The sequence below is a fragment of the Podarcis liolepis genome, assembly GCF_965112155.1.
Source record: "Podarcis liolepis genome assembly, chromosome: Z".
NCBI lineage: Eukaryota > Metazoa > Chordata > Lepidosauria > Squamata > Lacertidae > Podarcis > Podarcis liolepis.
The window spans coordinates 37,303,730-37,321,968 of record NC_139570.1 but is presented as its reverse complement, the minus strand read 5'-3'; the positions used below and the strand labels follow the sequence as shown (position 1 = coordinate 37,321,968).

The window sequence follows — 18,239 nt, the reverse complement described above, 5'->3', positions numbered from 1 at the left end:
CTGGCCCAAGGTCACCCAGTGAGCTTCATGGCCAAGCAGGAATTAAAACCCTGATCTCCTAGATCTTTAACCACCACACCATGATGGACAGTTCACTGTCTCCTCTCTCAGCTGAACAGAGCCTCCATAAACCTGGATGATTCCTGTTGAACAAATTTTGGCAACTACTGTATGATTAGTGTACTTGAAGCCAAGGTAGGATTTGCACTGACCATATTCCTTTTGATCATATTATGGAGGTTCATACACACACACACAATGGAGGAAGGGAAAAACAACTCAGTCATGTGCCATTTTTCCATGTTTTTTTATTTATTAACAAAGCCAAAACAAACCAACTAACTGAGAAGCCTTGCTTTTAGAAAATGTAGAGCTGGCAAGACCTCACTTTTACCACTTGCCTGGGGTTAAAATGACTCTATAAAAACCACTGATCAGGTATTTTCCAACGTCAAAACAAGATCTCTGAACTTTGAAAAATGCCACCTGGTAGTGGCAGCAATAGCAGCACAAATGCATTTTAATAGAAAAACATTTTAGATGAGGCAAACACTGTTTACTTAGTGGTGATTACTGATCAAAGAAGAATCTACCACTCGTTAAAACTACAAGTCAACTGGAAGCCATAAAGAGATGAATTCTGCCATTGCCCACAGCTGATCTCAGCAGTTGCCCCTTGTCTTGCTATATAGAGAGTGCAGAACCGCTCAGTCAGTTCTCTCTATGTTAGCTAGATGCAGTCTGTGAAAAGACAGCTGCTTTATATTTAAAAACACACATCCTCCTAAGTCTATCTCGTCGTTACCTAGTGGAGTGCATAAAAACACCAAAGTTACCCCCCTCCGGGTCTTTGAGAAAGCACTATATAACTGAGAGATAGAAGGGGGCAGGCTACCCCCCTGGTTGCCAGAAGATAATGGTGATGCTGGATTTTTTTTGTACTAAAATGATTCTGGCTTTTAAAGCTAAATGACCCTTTACTTCTTTCCCTTAGCAGAGAGACTATACGCGGCAGAAGAGAAATTGCACACCATTCCACATGGCCCTTTCCTATCTCTAAATATTATGCAAAAGTCTTGCTGTAATGAAATGAATTTGCAGGGAGATAAATTTGACTTTGAAAAGCAGCCTTCTGGCCATCACTCCTGTGTCAAATTATATTGGGTGGGGGGGGGGGGAGAGAGAAATAGGGAACAATTTAAGCACAAAGACAATTTGCTTGCCTGTGGCAGACCCATTTTCTTTCCTAGAAAATTAAAAACCATGGCAGGCAAAGACTAGAGAGAACACCAAAAAAGGAGCACTTTTCCTTTTAACTTCTGGGGCAGATTTAGGTACTAACTGAAAGGAGAGAAACTAAAAACAGAAGGCAGTTTAAAACCACAGATTCGTCACCTCTTGGAAGAGAATATGGAGCACTGAAGGGCATCCAAAGGGAACTTTGGAACCGGTCAAAAGTCCAGCTGGTGTGGGAGGGGCTTCCGGCCGCCTTAGTGGGGGCGGCTGCTGGACTCCAAGTGGGACCGTTTGCCGGGAGCTAGCAGGGGGCTGCTGTCTACTTGCTCAGGGAAGGGCCTCTTGGAGGAGCGTCCATGCCCGTTCATCGTCCCACGCTGCCACTTGCAGAGGTCACCATTAAGAATATCCTGGATATGCTGCACAATGAGGTTTATAGCAACTGCCGGAAGAAAGGCAAGAGGTGAGTGGAGGAATTAATTACGGGAAGGGGACAGAGGTCAGTGGCAAACTAAGCACAGGGTCTGGCATCTACATTATTGCTAATTTTTACAAAGGAATCGAGGGGCAGGTGGTGGAAAATTCCAGCTAATAACCATCCTTTCAGAAGTCTGTGCATCTTCTTTGCCTGAAATGAATATACAAAATGAGCCTTCAGGAGCCTAGAACGGCAAAAATGCCTCTTACCCATGTTGTCCACTCCTCGAGGGATAATCACATCAGCGTATTTCTTGGTCTGGAGATAAGAAATACAACAACTGTGAGTCTATGAACAAACCACGAGAGCTGCCTCTAGTGCCCTCTAGGCACTGGTGGACTTTAACTCCCAGCATCCCTGAACGTGCCCATTCTGGCTCAGTCTGATGAGAGCTAGAGAGTTCCAAGTGAGGGAAGGCTGCTCTGGAGACACCTGACCTCTGCCTTTAGGGCAGAGAGGGAGCAAGGAGGCTAAGTCCATGTGGACTTTGTGAAGACGCTTCCTCTTGTTACTGGTGTCATTTATGACAGAGGAATCTTCCTCAGATCAGATTACCGTTCCCTTCCAGGCAACCCTCCAAGAACCACATGCCAGTGATGGGTGGGACCGGAGGCAAAAGCAGATGGGGCAACTTATAAATTTTACCTTTGTAGAAACTAGCCTACTATACAAACACTGATGCACTCAACTCCAGCACCCAGACAAGTGAGAGGCATCAGTGGAGTTCAGGGAAGCATTCCAGCCAGGGAAATACATGCTTTGCAGCAAGGGCTTTGAGAGATGTAGCCTGGGGGAGTGTTCTGAAGGCCTGATACGTTTGCAAGGCTTACAGTTTCCCAGGGCTGGCTTTTCACAAGCTACTTTGGAGAACACACCCCACCAGCCCCAGCCACCACAGCCAACAACCAGGGAGGGATGGGAGCTGTAGTTCAGAACATCTGGATATCACCAGGGGTTAGGGAAGGCTGTCAAAGAGGCGCAATTCTTTCTGGGATGCAAGAAGTCCCTCTGGGTTCCATTCCCAGGTGAGGCTTTGTCCCAGAAGAAAGCAGGGAACCACACAATTAAGCTCAGTGGAATAACACAATTTAGGACACAGAAAGCCCCAGATCAGCATCTCCAGCTAGAATAAATAACCAGGGAGCAGCTGATGGGGAAAATACCTCCTCTCTGCTTGAGACTCAGGAAAGCTGCTGTCAGAATAGACACTACTGAGCTAGATGACCTAACAGTCTGACCTGGTTTAAGGCCACTTCCTATATTCCTAACATGAAGGGGAGGGGGAAGAAACCATAGGTTTGATTCCAAGCCAATGTCTATGAAGCCTCTCTTGAGGCAGCCAGAGAGATACTGCGAGGAGGAAATGCACCTCCACCAGCCTTCCATGCTTCCGAAATAGGCTTGAGAGGGAGGAGGGAGGGATAAAAGATTCTTGTACCGGCAAACAGAACTCTTCGAAGGCAGGCTTGACAAACGTTGTGTACTGGGTCAGGATCTGCTCCAGGTCCCTTCCCCGCTTCATATCCCGGAGAACTACAGCCGGAGGAACCAAACAGGGCAGTTTAAAGAGACAAAAGAAAGTCTTTCTTCAAGCAGCACAGAATTACAACCACAGGTCAAGTCCACAAGATGTAGTGATGGCCAGCAACGTAGAATGCTTCAAAAGAGGACTGGACCAATTCAAGGGGAATAATAAGGCTATTGATGGCTACAAGCTACAATGTCTATGTTCTGTGTTCCAATGTTGGTGACAATATGCCTTGGCATATCAGTTGCTGGGAATCACAAGTGATGTTGGTCTCAGGTCCTTCTTGTGGGCTTCCCATTATGGCTCCTGGTTAACCATTCTGAGTACAGGATGCTGGACTAGATGAACGAAATACCTGACCCAGAAGGGTTCTCCTTATGTTCTTAGTCCAGAACATCTGGAGGTTGGGGAAGATGTAGTGATGTCCTCCCCCTTAGATGGCTTCAAATTTGTGGAGGAGAGGCTATCAATGGTTACGAGTCACAATGTCTCTAGGTTCTACTTCCATGGTCTCCATTCTACTTCTCCCTAACATATTTAGAAAATTGCTTCCTGTATACCCAAGGGATGAGGAACCTGCAGCCCCCTGGATGTTGTGGGACTCCAACTCCCATCAGTCTCAGCCAGCATGGCCAAGGTCAGGGATGCCGGGAGTTGGAAGTCCAGCAACATCCAAAAGGCCTTAGGTTTCCCCATCCCTGACTGAAGTAGCAGCATTCCTCTTCAATGCCTCTGTTTAGAAGCATAAGGATGCGGGTGGTGCTGTGGTCTAAATCACTGAGTTTCTTGGGCTTGCCAATCAGAAGGGTGGCAGTTCAAATCCACACAATGGGGTGAGCTCCCGTTGCTCTGTCCCAGCTCCTGCCCACCTAGCAGTTTGAAAGCACACCAGTGCAAGTAGATAAATAGGTACCACTGTGGCAGGAAGGTAAACAGTGTTTTCGTGCGCTCTGGTTTCCGTCACGGTGTTCCGTGGTGCCAGAAGCGGTTTAGTCCTGCTGGCCACATGACCCAGAAAGCTGTCTGTGGGAAAACGCCTGAAAGTGAGATGAGCACCGCAACCCCATAGTTGCCTTTGACTGGACTTAACCATCCAGGGGTCCTTTACCTTTTACCTTTAGCTCTGAAGAAGCATTTCCTAATGAGAAAAGATATCTTTTTTTGATCAGGGCTGGGGAATCTGTGACCCTCCAGATGTTGCTGGACTCCAGCTCCCATCAGCCCCAGACAGCATGGCCAATGGTTTATGGGATAGTGGAGGCAACATCTAAAGAAGTTTCTGACCCCTGTGGTAAAAGTGTTTAAATAAATTCCAAGAAACCAGGGGTTACCTCTCCGGGAGAGCCTGACATCTGAGTCCGTATCAACGAAAAGACGGAGATGAAACATGTCCCGGATGTCTTGAGTATAGAATACCAGAATCCCCTCAAAAAGCACCACATCTGCAGGGTAGACCATAGTCGTCTCAGGCAGCCTGCAGTGGACATGACATGGAATGGCAAGATGTGGTTAAGAAAGGTCCCAGTGTGACTGTTCCATATGCCCAGGGAGAACATCTGGAATGTCATGCTTCCCGTTTCAGCACTTTAGAATGCTTGAGGGGGCTGGGGACGTTTAGCCTGGAGAACAGGAGATCGAGAGGTGATAGGATAGCCATATTCAAAGAACTGAAGGGCTGTCACACGGAAGAGGGAGCAAGCTTGTTTTCTGCCGCTCCAGAGGGTAGGACCCAAACCAATGAATTCAAATGACCTTAGGAAGATCTTTCTGATGGTAAGAGCTGTTCACCAGGGGAACAAGCTACGTCAGGACGTGGTCATCTTTCAGGGATTCTTTAGCTGCGATCCCTGCAATTGTAGAGGGTTGGACAAGATGACCCTTGGGGTCCTTTCCAACTCTACAATTCTAAGACCACATTTTGCCCAAAAAACCAGGAAATGCATACTGACCTGGAATGGGTCACAAAATCGTACGTTGGAACCTCAACCGTTTGGCCGTCCACAATATTCTTCAACGTCATTTGCATCAATTCATTGTCAAAAGCATCTGTGCAATGCAAAAAAATAAGGGTGGCCAAACGAAACTGGATCAGCAGCAGAGGCAGTTTCAGATTTAAGATGCACTGAAGTCAGGCACTATGACGGTGGCACAAAAGCTGCTTCCATGCAGTCTGATCTCATGTACTGAGGACCCGTGCAGGCGATGTGAATTACTGGTCCCGTATCACAGCAGCAACTAACAAATAGGGCTTTATTACCTGTTTGACAGGTGGGATGTGGAGGCAATTTCACCTACTCAAGGGGGCAAAAGCAGATGGCTCTGTGCAGTGCTAGCCCTGCTCAGAGAAGAACCACTGGCATGGGTGGCCTTGACTTAGGTGCTTAAATTTCAGTGGGTCTACTCTGAACAGGGCTTAGCTGGCCACAACATAAAGCTATCTATAGACAGCATCTTCAAATGCAAGGGTTTTTTTTTTAAAAAAAAATACAGTGGTACCTCGGGTTAAGTACTTAATTCGTTCCGGAGGTCCATTCTTAACCTGAAACTGTTCTTAACCTGAAGCACCTCTTTAGCTAATGGGGCCTCCTCCTCCTGCTGCTGCTGTGCCGCTGGAACACGATTTCTGTTCTCATCCTGAAGCAAAGTTCTTAACCCGAGGTAATATTTCTGGGTTAGCGGAGTCTGTAACCTGAAGCATATGTAACCTGAAGCGTATGTAACCCGAGGTACCACTGTAAATGAATGCTGGGTTTAATTTTTAAAAATATAGACTATATTTGTTCCCAAGATTCTCCAGATCACAGGCTGGAAAACACAAAGTGAGACTGCTGCTGGATGCCATGAGCATAAAATTGGGGGGCAGACATCCACTCTGAGGGAGACCCTCTTTCCCACCCATAGGACTGCTAAGTCTACTGTCTAAAAATTACCCGGCTGCCCCACTGGGTATACCTGGGTGATCAAAGTTGTACTGTCCCTTCAGGGCTTTTGCCTTCTGCTCCGTCGTAAGCACTTTATAGAACCGATCCTGGCTGAGGATAACGACTTTCCGCTGACGGTGATCCACTTCATTTTGCCCCACCAACTCCATGATTTTCTCACACACTGTCGACTGCCCGGGAGGAGAATTTGGAACACATCAGAAAAACAAACCAACCTACGCACGTGGTCGAAATTTCTCAGCCTAACATACCTAAAACAATTAACATAGCACTGAAGTCCACGAAGGAAGAGGCAGATAAATTTAAACTGAACAGAAGGAGAAGACCCTAGAAGCCAGAAACATTACAGTGTCTGCTTTACCATGCAAAGTACTGAGGGACTTGGGAGGATTTGGGGGGGGGGAGTAGTGGTAGATCTACATTTTTGGGGCCTTGAAGCTTGAACTGTTATGGTGGCCCCTTCCCAACCAGCAAGAAGGTCTGGGTAACCATTGTTATCTTCTTCAGTGGGTTGTGCCACAACAGATCACAACAATTTTCAAAGAAATTCTAACTACTGCACCTCACATTTTGATTAAAATTGCTGTACTGGATTATTTTGCATGTCAAAGTCACTGGTGTGAATAATAATAAGAATAAAAATCCTATGCCTTATTGTTTTCTAGTTATGGGGGGAGGAAATGAAAAATAGGGGAAATTTGGGGTGTCCTTTTTAAAGAAAAAAATGTAAGCTATGTGGACTAAACTCACTTCTGCACCCCCTCTGGGATTAGGAGCTCTGAAGATTAAGTTTCAATAGTTTCATTATAGATCATCTCTCCCTGGAGACCTAGAGATGTGAGGATACACTGCTCTGCCTCCTTTCCTTTAGCAAATGTTTTGTGCTACTGGGGAAGTGGTAATTCTGTATTGATTTGTTTTGGATGTTTGTATGTGATGCCAATAAAAGGTTTGATGATGATGATAACAGATCAACATCTGCCCCTCGATGGTGGAGAGGGCATCACAGGCAAAAAATACACCGTGGAGTAGGGGCTAAAAAGTGTCAGACTAGACCCTGGGAGAGATCAAGGCTCAAAACCTCCCAGCCATGAAGCCCACCGAGTGACCTTGAGCCAGTTCCATAAGTGTCTCAGCCTAACCCACCTCACGGGGTTGTTGTGAGTAGAAAATGGGGCGGCGGGGGGGGGGGAGAAGAATACAGGTGACCCCCTTGGAGGAAAGATGAGATACAAATGTAAGAATAAATGCAATATAAGCATCACCATCATGATCCGGGATGTTTAAAGGTGTCAGGAGATATACAGGGAAAATTCTCAGGGATTTGAAGCTTTTGCAAGAACCGCGCACAGGTTTTAACTGGTCCGCAGTGCAATGCAATGCAATCAGGAGAATTAACTCACATTCTGTTGCTTTGCTTGCAATATCGTTATTTTGTTGTTGCATTTTTATTTTGCACTCTGGCAGGGGCGCGGCGGCCCACGTAGCCAGGGAGCCCCCGCTTACCTACCTTGCCGCTGGCGGTGCCTCCGCTCACCCCGATCAGGAAAGGACGCGGATGCGGCCGCTCCGCCTCCCCGGCGCCCGGCAGGCTGCTGCTGCTACTGTTACTACTACCGCTGCACCCGATGCCATTGCTGCCCGTAGTGGCCATGGCTTGGGCATTGCAGAAAGGGCCGGCCCCGTCTCAGATGCCGCAGCTGCCACTGCCCCAGAACGCAAAGGCTCCATCTCCCAGCAATCACAGCGCGGCGGGGAGCGCTCCGTCGGCTCGCGGGCGGGCCGCGGGGCACGCTGGGAAACGAAGTTCTTTAGCCTCCTCCGGAGAGCTTGCGTAAAGTCGGTTGCGCACGAAGGCGGTAGTGACAAGAGGAGAGGCGGGGACGCCGGGGGCGGGGCTTTCGGGGTTAGGAGGCGGGGCTGAAGCTGGGAAGGAAGCGCAATAAAGTGCTGCAGCATAGGATAAAAAAAAAGTTAAATACTTGGAAATCCGAGCAACTATTATCAACCAAATTTTGTTCATTGCGCTGCACCACACTTAAGTCTGAGTAACACTTAAGTCTGAGTACACAGCATAGATTTAAAGTGCATTATTCACTACCACCACCAAGAATCCTGCGTACTGCAGTTTGTTATGGGTTTTGGGAATAGTAGTACTGTCAATGGATTATCTACAATTTCCAGGATTATTTGGGGGAAATTATGTACTTTAAATGTATGCCATGTAGACTTGTGACATCCAATAGACTAACAATTCATTTTAGCTTATGCAAATTGTTTATTAAATTTCTGTCACACAGTTACTTTCAAAAGGAGCCCAGGAGTGGCAGAAATACTATTAAAAATAAAATAAAATATATTTAAAACCATTTGTAACATCTAAAATAATCCCTCATCCTCCAGCAGCTTCAGGGTTAACTGAATATCTGAATAGGACTTGGCAGCAGAAAGTAAAACAGCTAACCCCAAATCACATGCTGAAGCTGGGGTAGCAGTGGCAGAGCAAGCAGAATTGGAATGGAGTAACCGTCCACTGGGACGCGGATGGCACTGTGGGTAAAACCTCAGCGCCTAGGGCTTGCCGATCGCATGGTCGGTGGTTTGAATCCCCGCGGCGGGGTGAGCTCCCGTTGCTCGGTCCCAGCTCCTGCCCACCTAGCAGTTTGAAAGCACCCCTAAGTGCAAGTAGATAAATAGGTACTGCTTTATAGCGGGAAGGTAAACGGCGTTTCCGTGCGCTGCGCTGGTGCTAGCTCGCCAGAGCAGCTTCGTCACACTGGCCATGTGACCCGGAAGTGTCTTCGAACAGCGCTGGCTCCCGGCCTCTTAAGTGAGATGGGCGCACAACCCTAGAGTTGGTCACGACTGGCCCGTACGAGCAGGGGTACCTTTACCCTTACCTTTACCCGTCCACTGAGCGCTGGACAAACGCCCTTGCACCATGATGATAGGACTGGAAGCGCCTGCACCTGTGAAACAACTTAAGATGTGGAAGGCTTAGCCAAATGGCAAGCTGTGCAGGATCTTAGAGCGTCAGAGGAGGAAGTGGTGCTGGCCAGAGGGCGCATAAGTGCCCTAGAGCTTAGGTGAAGGGAACATAGTTCCGTGTGGCACCTATGGGCAGATTGCAAGGGGAAGGAAAGGTGCTGCTACATAATATCAGTGCAGAGGATGTGGTGCTTCTGGGTGGCCAGTGCATAGCCCAGCTGATTTGTGAAAAACTGGGCACACCAGCCATCCAACAGGTAGCAGAGCCAGGGCTGCCCACCAACCCCTGGTGCCAACTCTAGGGGCCCCGTGGGCTTGTGTACCCACAAAAATGTTGCTGTGAGTGCCCAGCCTCTGCCCTGCTGCTGCCACCTGCCACCTTACCTCTGGCTCTGTGGTGGTGACTGGGCTGAAGCCTGTGCCTCCATTGTGGGGCCTCTGTTGAGGCCTGCTGCAGCCATGGATGTGGTTCTGGGGTTTGTTCCACAGTGGGCCTCAATAGAGGCTCCACAGCAGAGGCCCTGGCCCAGTTGCTATTGCAGTGCTGGAGCACGCTTGTGCGCTGCGCATCATGATGTGGCAATGTGACGTCACACTGACATGACGGTGTGGTGCGTGCAGAGTACCCACAGTGTGGGGCCGAAGTCAGTGCACCTGCTACTAACAGAAGGGGTAAAGTTTTTGGATCCACAAACTGTGAGTTAACACCAGGACAGAAGGTATGGGTTGTTTATCCCAATCAACTCAACCATCCTGATGATCAGCTGGAGGTACTTACTGGGTGGTAATAACTAACACCATTTGCCCAGTTCATCTGCGTACAGCTTAAGTAAGGTGCAGGAATAACAGGATTCTCGGCCTGCTTAAAGGAAGCATAACACACTACCTGTGTCATACAGTCCTTTCATCTTGTGTGTATTATGTTCCCCATATTGTATATAACCAATTTTGGTTTTTTTGAATGCAAGCAGGTTAATGAAAAGGGAAACAAGCAATTGATGGAAGCAACCTGATAAACTCTTCTGTGCATGAGCAGCAAGTTCCTTTCTAGAACTGAAGAATGATGTGACAAGAGAACTGGAAACAGTCCTATTCCAAAGTGCAAGCTGTTATTGGGGGGCTGAGAGAGCAGAGAAATTAGCAAGATATGAAGGGAAGATAGCGTAAAGCCAAGGGGTGGAATGTGGTGGAAATGCAGAACAATTGCAATTGAGGTGGTGTAAGTGGCCTTGCGCAATTCACCCTTTGTCTAATGCCGACTCCTGCTGACTTCATTGCTTGCACGAGCGCTTCTGTTCTCGGAGATGGCCCAGCTGTGTGTTGATTGCTTTGCTGGCCTAGATCATGGGTAGGCAAACTTAAGGCCCAGCGGCTGGATCCAGCCCAATCGCCTTCTGAATCCGGCCAGTGGACGGCCTGGGAATCAGCGTGTTTTTATGAGTAGAATGTGTCCTTTTATTCAAAATGCATCTCTGGGTAATTTGAGGGGCATAGGAATTCATTTTTATTTTCAAAATTTAGTCCAGCCCCCCTCAAGGTCTGAGGGACAGTGGACCGCCCGCCTGCTGAAAAAGTTTGCTGACCCTGGCCTAGATCATGGGACACCCCATGTCAGATGAAGGTAACCTAGAGCAGTGTTTCCCAACCACTGTTCCGCGGCACACTAGTGTGCCGTGAGATGTTGCCTGGTGTGCCGCGGGAAAAATTAAAAAATTCGAAAGATATATATTTTTTAAAGTCAAATTTTCGATTGGGGCGCCGTCACTAGATGACCCCTGGGGTTCCCTCCCTCCCTCCCGCTCTGCGCCTCCCTCCTCCTCCTCCTCCGGGGAGGCCCTTCCTGGCTCTCGGCCAAGGCTTGGCGGCTGCCACTCACTCACTCGCTCGCCCACCTGTCCCTCCATCCTTGCACCCGGCCTCTCCCCCTCTGTCCCCGGCGCAGGGGCTGCCGGGATCCATAGTCCCCTCGCCCTTGGGCTCCGCGCCCGCGCGGGGTGCGCAAACTACGTTTCCCAGCGTGGCCTGGCGGGCCGGGCGTTTTGTTTGAAGCGCTCTTCTCCCGGCCATGGAATGAGCGCAGCGGCGGCGGCCGGGCGGGCAGGGGCTCTTCCGCGCAGACCCCGCGCAGCCTGCCTGCGCCCCCGTGGAGATCGGGCAGCAGGATGGAGCCCGGGGATCCCCGCGGAGGCGGAGCGGCGGAGGCTGCCCCCCAGGTAGGGCTGCGTCGGGGTTTTTTTATTTTTGCAATGCTGCATCCGCGCCGGAGGGGACGCATTGGACCGCGGGGAGACCCCTTGGCGGGCGTGCAAGGCAATGCATGCGTGCAGGCGTTGCATGGAGTGCAGTGCAATACAATGGCAACGCGGCGCCCTGCATGCATGCATGCAACTTCCACCGGCGCTCCGGACTTGGCAGGTGAGGGGGGTCCCCAGTGGGCGGCAGAGAGAGCCGGGAGGGCGAAGGGGAGCCGGGGGGGAGCAGCGCTGCTCCCCGAGCCGAGCCCGGGGGGAAACTTCGGCGTCGTTGCGCCGGGTGTTGGAAGCGGAGGCTGGCGGGGGCCCCTCACCTGCAAAACCTGGTCGCCTCTCATATATTTCGTGCATTGCATTCATCGCCCGCTTTCTCCTCCAAGGAGCTCCCGGGGGCGCGCGTGGTTCTCCCCGTGTTATCCTCGCAACAACAGCCCTGCGAGGTGGGTCAGGCGAGTGGCCCAAGGGAGCACCCAGGGATTGTCCTGGCCAGGTGGGGTGATTTGAACCCTGCTCTCTGCCCGGTCTTCGTCCTCATTTAGCCCCCACATGTGCATGACTGTGCATGACTGAGGTTTTCCCCCCTCGTCTTGGCTATGGTGTGAGTCTGTGCTGTTAATTAATGGGGTTCTGCCTTCGGAGAAGATGAGCCAGCCCTCAAGGAGGTGATTATGTAATTTGCTAGCAATTCATGTCCCTCCCGGCGTGACTCTGCGCGCTGACGTCACGGGGCTGTAATGGTGGTGTGGCTCGAGATTTTTTTCATGAAACAAGTGTGCCTTTGCCCAAAAAAGGTTGGGAAACACTGACCTAGAGAAAGGGGAGCTTTGCTGCAGTTCTAAACTGCTGATATGTGCTACATAGCCTGGCCAGACAGAGATATACAGTGGTACCTCAGGTTACATACGCTTCAAGTTACAGACTCCGCTAACCCAAAAATATTACCTCAGGTTAAGAACTTTGCTTCAGGATGAGAAGAGAAATCGTGCTCTGGCAGCGCGGCGGCAGCGGGAGGCCCCATTAGCTAAAGTGGTGCTTCAGGTTAAGAACAGTTTCAGGTCAAGTACGGACCTCCAGAAAATTAAGTACTTAACCTGAGGTATCACTGTACCATAATTTTCTGCCCATAAGACGCCCCCATGTATAAGACTCTTTTTGCGGGCTCAAATTTAAGAAAATGGGGGGAGATGGCACAGAGTCTTTGAGCTTTTATTTGGGGGGGGGGGTTTACCCAGGGTTGTTGAGCTTTCTAATGGGGGGATTGCTGAAAATCGCTCACCCGCATGTGTCCAAAACTCCGCCTCTTGCCCGCCCAATTGCTGCAGCGACAGCCAATCAACATCAGCCATTGACGCAGCAACCAATAACACACCCAATAGCTGTTGAAAGCCATGGCAGCAACCAATCAAACGTCTACCTTATGCACTATCCATGTATAAGAAATAAACTAGTCTTATACACAGAAAAGTACAGTACTTTGCTGCTACATCCCTGGGGCTTTCTGAAGCTGAAAGGAGGGCTTCTGCCATTTGTATCCTTGTGTAAAGCAGGGTCTGGTATTCTTGTGTCAAGATCCTTTGGCCTTTGGCAAAAGAAAAAGGTAGCTCTGTTTTTGATACAAATGTCTGGGCACATTTTTGCCTTCACAAAGGGAATGGCTTCCACATGAAGCGTGTGTGGTCCCAACATGGGATGACCTTCTTTGAAGAACCGTAGCTCCCTGGTAGAGCACCTGCCTTGTGCAAGCAGAAAGTCCCAGCATCTACCCCCAGCATCTCCAGGTAGGGCTGCAAGACCTCAAGAGGGCCCACCAGCCTCTGGCCCATCTGTTCTGTGAGTCACCATTTAAATACTGCAGAATGCCACAGAGTAGCACTATACTGGGTGCCCTTGGGCACTGTGGGAAATAAAAAAATCACCTCCTAGACATCACTGGGGGGCAGTGTTGCTGTCACCGCCATGCAGATGCCTAACGATGGCTCAGACCGGAAGGAACTTTAGGAACCCAAATCAGACTATTGGACCATCCAGCTCAGTACTGTCTACAATATCTGGGAGAGGCTTTCAGGCAGGGGGTCTCTTCCATTCCTTCTTGGAGATGCCAGAGGTTGGACCTGGGACCTTCTGCATGAAAAACATGCACAATGCCACTTAGTTGTGGTCTACTTCCAAAGATGAAGTAATATTCTAGTCTCTGTGGTCCTGAAGAGCTGGTTTTAAGTAGGGACCTGGAAAGCTGGCCTTATTCTGAACCAGACTATTGGTCCATCCAGTGCAATATAGTCTACACTGACTGGCAGTGGCTCTCCAGGGTTTTAGGCAGGGAGACTTATCCCAGTCCTGTTTGAAGCTGTTGGGGATTGAACTTAGGACCTTCTGCTTGCAAAGCAGATGCTTACACCAGTGAGCTACAGCCCTCAAACTTTACTCAGGGACATACTGATTCTGAATCTGGCCATGGCAATTCGCCTACCACCTGGTTCTCTGGCGTGGGATTTCCCACTGTGGATCGCCCCACCTTCCCCCCATCTCCCACCAGGCTAATGGCCCAAACAGGCCAACCAACAGGAACCAGGAAGAGAGACATGGTAGACAAGCAGGAAACCAGACCAATGGGAGAAACTGGATTTGATTGTCACTTTAATCTTGGCTGACCAAGGCATGCACTGTAAAATAGGATGATATTCAAGGCTGGGTTCTTTAACCACATTTATTGTCACTTGATTGAGTGTCTCCCTCGCCCCTTTCTCTTTAATATATAAAAAAGTAACAGGTTTGGACATTTTTACAATCAGGATTCAGGGTGGGTGGGGTAAACCATAAATATACACCATCAGACCGAGGGAGGCTGGTTGGCAGAACAGCAAAGTCAAGGAAATTTTTCAGCAAGCTTGAAAATGCAAGGAATGCCTCATCTTTTTTGAAGCACAGAGTCACAACTTGAACTGGGGAAAAAACCCCACCACCTCTTCCTCCCTTTGCCCCCAATGCCTTCGCCCCCACCCCAATTTAACTAAAACCCCATCCCTGCCAAGGGAATGACTGTGAGAGCACCACAGTAAATGTGCTGAAATTAACACAAACCAACAGTCGGATTCTGAAGCTGGGTATTTTTTCTGCAGTAAATGCATTTTTTATGGGTTCAAATTCCAGCACATATTTTTCTTTAAAAAGCTCCAATGCCTAGGGTTAACAATCATTTAAAACTCTCACCTGTCTACCCGCCCACCCAATTCTGAACGGAGCAAGGGTTAGAGGAAAGTCTGGAAGCCTTTGGTCTACAAATCCCATTACCTACCACCACCATGTAACCCCAAGCTGGCTACAGGGGCGGATAGGAATTGTGGACTGACAACCTCTAGCAGGCTAGACTACAACCGGTGGGGCGTCCCTGGCTCTATCCACTTACTCATGAACCAAGACACAGGGGCAAAGGCTCACCTAACCCTTCGCTCCCCAATATGAAGTGCAATTAGGCGACTAATAGTATCATTCTGAAGCTGCCAGGGTATGAAAGCTGCAGATTCCGGTGAGAGCCAGAACCCCTGCAAAGGCGGTAGAAATGTAAGGACCTTTTTAGGTCTCAGGGGGGAGTCCTTCACCAAACTCTTCTCACTCCAACCCCAGACCTCCTGATGTCACTGGCAACTTGCACAGGAGGTTCACCCACGCATGCCCATCTGTGGCAAGTTGAAATGAAAGACACACACAAGGGTATAAATGGCAACATATTGCCTGCTGCAAAACACCCTTTAAATTAATAAAACAAAATAAAGTAAGATGAGCTGCACAGTATTACGCTGGAAGATTCTGCAGAGAAGGTTGGGGCCAGGTGAGTAGTCTGCTTCTGCCCAGTGGATTTCCTCCTCCCAATTTTATTCACAGGACAAGGAAAGAGATAGAAGCCTCTGCCTCAATAGATAACAAAGCCATTGGCTACAGTTAACAAACTGAAAAGCAAAAGTCATTCCCAAATCCTGGGCAGGCAAGTCAGGAGTCCATGTCTTGAGCCCAACTTTCAACAAATTGCTTTCAAGATTATTTGGCATCAAGAAAAAAACACTGCTCTGTTTAGGCCCCCTTATATTATATTAAAAAAGAGAGAACGTGAGCTAGTTTGGATTTAACAATCCTAATTTGCTAAACCAGCAGTGCATTGTGGTTTCTTTAAACTAGGCTTGGGGAACTTTTGGCCCTGCAGATGTTGCTGAACTACAGTTCCCCTCATCACTGGCCACACTTGCTGGAGCTGATGAGAATTGTCTTCAGCAACATCAGGAGACCCCAAAGTTCTCCATGCCTGCTTCAAATCCCAAAGCTTCCTGTTGACTCCAAAATGTTGTGATTTAATCCTTGGGCTCCAAATTTGATGTAAAAAACCAGGATCAAATCCTGGCCACAGTAATATTCCAGCTGCAACAAGAAACTCTGGTCTAAAATAACCATGATGGAAGGGTCAAAGGCACAGGAGTGAGAAGGGGGCACAACACTCATTGCCGGGCCAGTAAAGTTTTATTAAACCAGGATCATTATCTCTGAGCTGGCTCCCATATCAGCCGCAGCTCCTGTGAAGATGACCTGTAGCCAAGGAGATGCTTGCTTGTTGCTCAGACCAAGGACCCAGTGTGACCTGGAAGCTGTTTTATGTAAGGTGAAGACGCTGGACTGAGGTGGTTGATTTCAGGTGCCACAGTGGGTTAGCAGATTGAGATGGACAGATATGACTCATTTGGGGAAGAGAAATCCATTGGGAAGTTCTTCTACAGAAGCATCAATGAAATAAATGGAAGATGCGAAAGAGTGTTCTGATGGAGGTCTCTCCAACCCAATTAATTTGAGGCAGCTTTTCAAATGTTTTGCCCCAACTGGATGGCGCAACAGCTCCTCACAGATGTGCCCTCCCACCCCAAGTTCTCACTTTGGTTTTTGACACCACCCCCATCTCAGCCTGATGCTTCCAGACAGCCAAGTATTTTGTTTGCTTTGTTTTCCTTTACGCGTTGCTTAGCACTTTGAAGTTTCTTCTTAAAAACCCCATGGGCCACTCAGTCATGCATCCAAAGAAAAAGGAAAGGAAACTGATGATGTTGCCTAGAGGTTCGTATTTACAGACGGTCTCATTTTCTACATGTTTACTGCATTAACAGCTAGTACCATCGCTACAATAAGGGCCCCCATAGCGAGTACAAGGGGGTGGATGTCACAGAACCTCAACAATTCCAGATTTCCTGAGTCAAATAAGAGTAAAGAGATTCCAGGTGAATTTGGGGAAGATCCAGGTGGATTTGGAGAAGATCCAGGTGAATTTGGAGAAGATCCAGCTGAGTTTGGGGAAGATCCAGGTGAGTTTGGGGAAGTTCCAGGTGAATGTGGAGAAGATCCAGGTGAATTTTGAGAAGATCCAGGTGAATTTGAAGAAGATCCAGGTGAGTTTGGGGAAGATCCAGGTGAATTTGGAGAAGATCTAGGTGAATTTGGAGAAGATCCAGCTGAGTTTGGGGAAGATCCAGGTAAATTTGGAGAAGATCCAGGTGAGTTTGGAGAAGATCTAGGTGAATTTGGAGAAGATCCAGGTGAGTTTGGGGAAGATCCAGGTGAGTTTGGGGAAGATCCAGGTGAGTTTGGGGAAGATCCAGGTGAATTGGGAGAAGATTTAGGTGAATTTGGAGAAGATCTAGGTTAATTTGGAGAATATCCAGGAGAGTTTGGGGAAGATCCAGGTGAATTTGGAGAATATCCAGGTGAGTTTGGAGAAGATCCAGGTGAATTTGGAGAAGATCCAGGTGAGTTTGGAGAAGATCTAGGTGAATTTGGAGAAGATCCAGCTGAGTTTGGGGAAGATCCAGGTGAGTTTGGGGAAGATCCAGGTGAATTTGGAGAAGATCCAGGTTAATTTGGAGGAGATCCAGGTGAATTTGGGGAAGCGGTGACAGTGGTGGACATACTGTCCAGAGGGCAGCTGCCCATCTTGTTCCTTTTCCACATTGGTGATTGGGGCCATTTGATTGATTAAATATCCCTGTAAACATGTAAGACTTTGCAAGGGTAGAATGTTACTTCACTCTTTTTTCCTTTTTCCTTTTCCTCCCAGTGTCTGTGGGTGGGGAAGTATTGTGAAAAATGGTTCTCCTCGGTTATGACCTTGATGGCAACCCATTTTTCATCCCTCACACATGCTAAATGCCCATTGGGCGAGACCATGGGCACGTCAATACATGGCTCAACGCAATATGCAGCAACTTCGCTTCCCTCTCGTCGTGTTGCAGTGCGAGGAGCGCAAGAAAAAAAAAGTTCAGATTTGGCAAAAGTGGGAACACTCTGGCACTAAAAACAAACAAACCCTGACCCCTTTTCCTGTGTGCTCCCTTTTCAGGCAGAAAAGCTCATCTATGGCACTGAGGAAGGAGAGCAGGACGCTGCTTTGGTGACTCTCCCCTGCGGCTGATGGGAAGGGAGCCCACAGCTGCCGCTGAGACAACTCAACCCCTGGGCTGGGCCCAGGAGGGGAGGAAGGGGGGAATGTGGCCCGGTCACAGGTCCAAGTCTCATAGCTGCCATCTGTGCAGGCGCCCAGTGATCCTTTTGCCCATGGCCTTCATTAGCTTCCCCTCTAGGTTTTCTCCTCCCTGTCTGTCTTCCGCCTTGTGATGTTTCGAGGCTTGATTTTGAGCGAAAGTTCCCACAAGGCCTCCTCCGCCAGGTGGTCGCTGAAGTCATTGAAAAATGAGATGATGTCATCATTCCGTTTGATGTCGTAATGCCTGCAGCAATGAGAGAGAGAGAGAGAGAGATGTTTTATAACAGAAAGTGCCGCTTTA

The 18,239-nt window shown here is 48.7% G+C and overlaps 2 protein-coding genes across 12 annotated transcripts in view; both read right to left on the bottom strand.

Annotated features, from left to right (window-relative positions):
- Positions 1-291: 291 nt before the first annotated feature.
- Positions 292-7,924, bottom strand: UCK1 (uridine-cytidine kinase 1). The gene is made up of 7 exons (XM_083486113.1): positions 7,695-7,924; positions 6,195-6,354; positions 5,192-5,288; positions 4,574-4,716; positions 3,153-3,247; positions 1,924-1,972; positions 292-1,678 (listed from the first exon to the last, which is right to left on the bottom strand). The coding sequence occupies exons 1-7, from the start codon at positions 7,836-7,838 to the stop codon at positions 1,491-1,493; spliced, it is 876 nt and encodes a 291-aa protein (XP_083342239.1). The 5' UTR covers positions 7,839-7,924; the 3' UTR covers positions 292-1,490.
- Positions 7,925-14,044: 6,120 nt separating this feature from the next.
- Positions 14,045-18,239, bottom strand: part of RAPGEF1 (Rap guanine nucleotide exchange factor 1) — a 109,300-nt gene continuing 105,105 nt past the window's right edge. For all 11 annotated transcript variants that reach the window (XR_014521521.1, XR_014521522.1, XM_083485512.1 and 8 more), the window contains one exon: positions 14,045-18,182. Coding sequence is in view for 9 of the 11 variants with exons in the window: in XM_083485512.1 (XP_083341638.1) it covers positions 18,032-18,182 (151 nt within the window). In the remaining 2 variants the exon portion in view is untranslated. The remainder of the gene's footprint in view (positions 18,183-18,239) is intronic.

Coding starts and splice junctions, on each gene's coding strand:
- UCK1 (XM_083486113.1), bottom strand. CDS start 7,838: ATGGCCACTACGGGCAGCAATGGCATCGGGTGCAGCGGTAGTAGTAAC. Junction 6,355..7,694: donor GAGGCACCGCCAGCGGCAAG/GTAGGTAAGCGG, acceptor CCTCCCGGGCAG/TCGACAGTGTGTGAGAAAAT. Junction 4,717..5,191: donor GATTTTGTGACCCATTCCAG/GTCAGTATGCAT, acceptor TGTCCACTGCAG/GCTGCCTGAGACGACTATGG.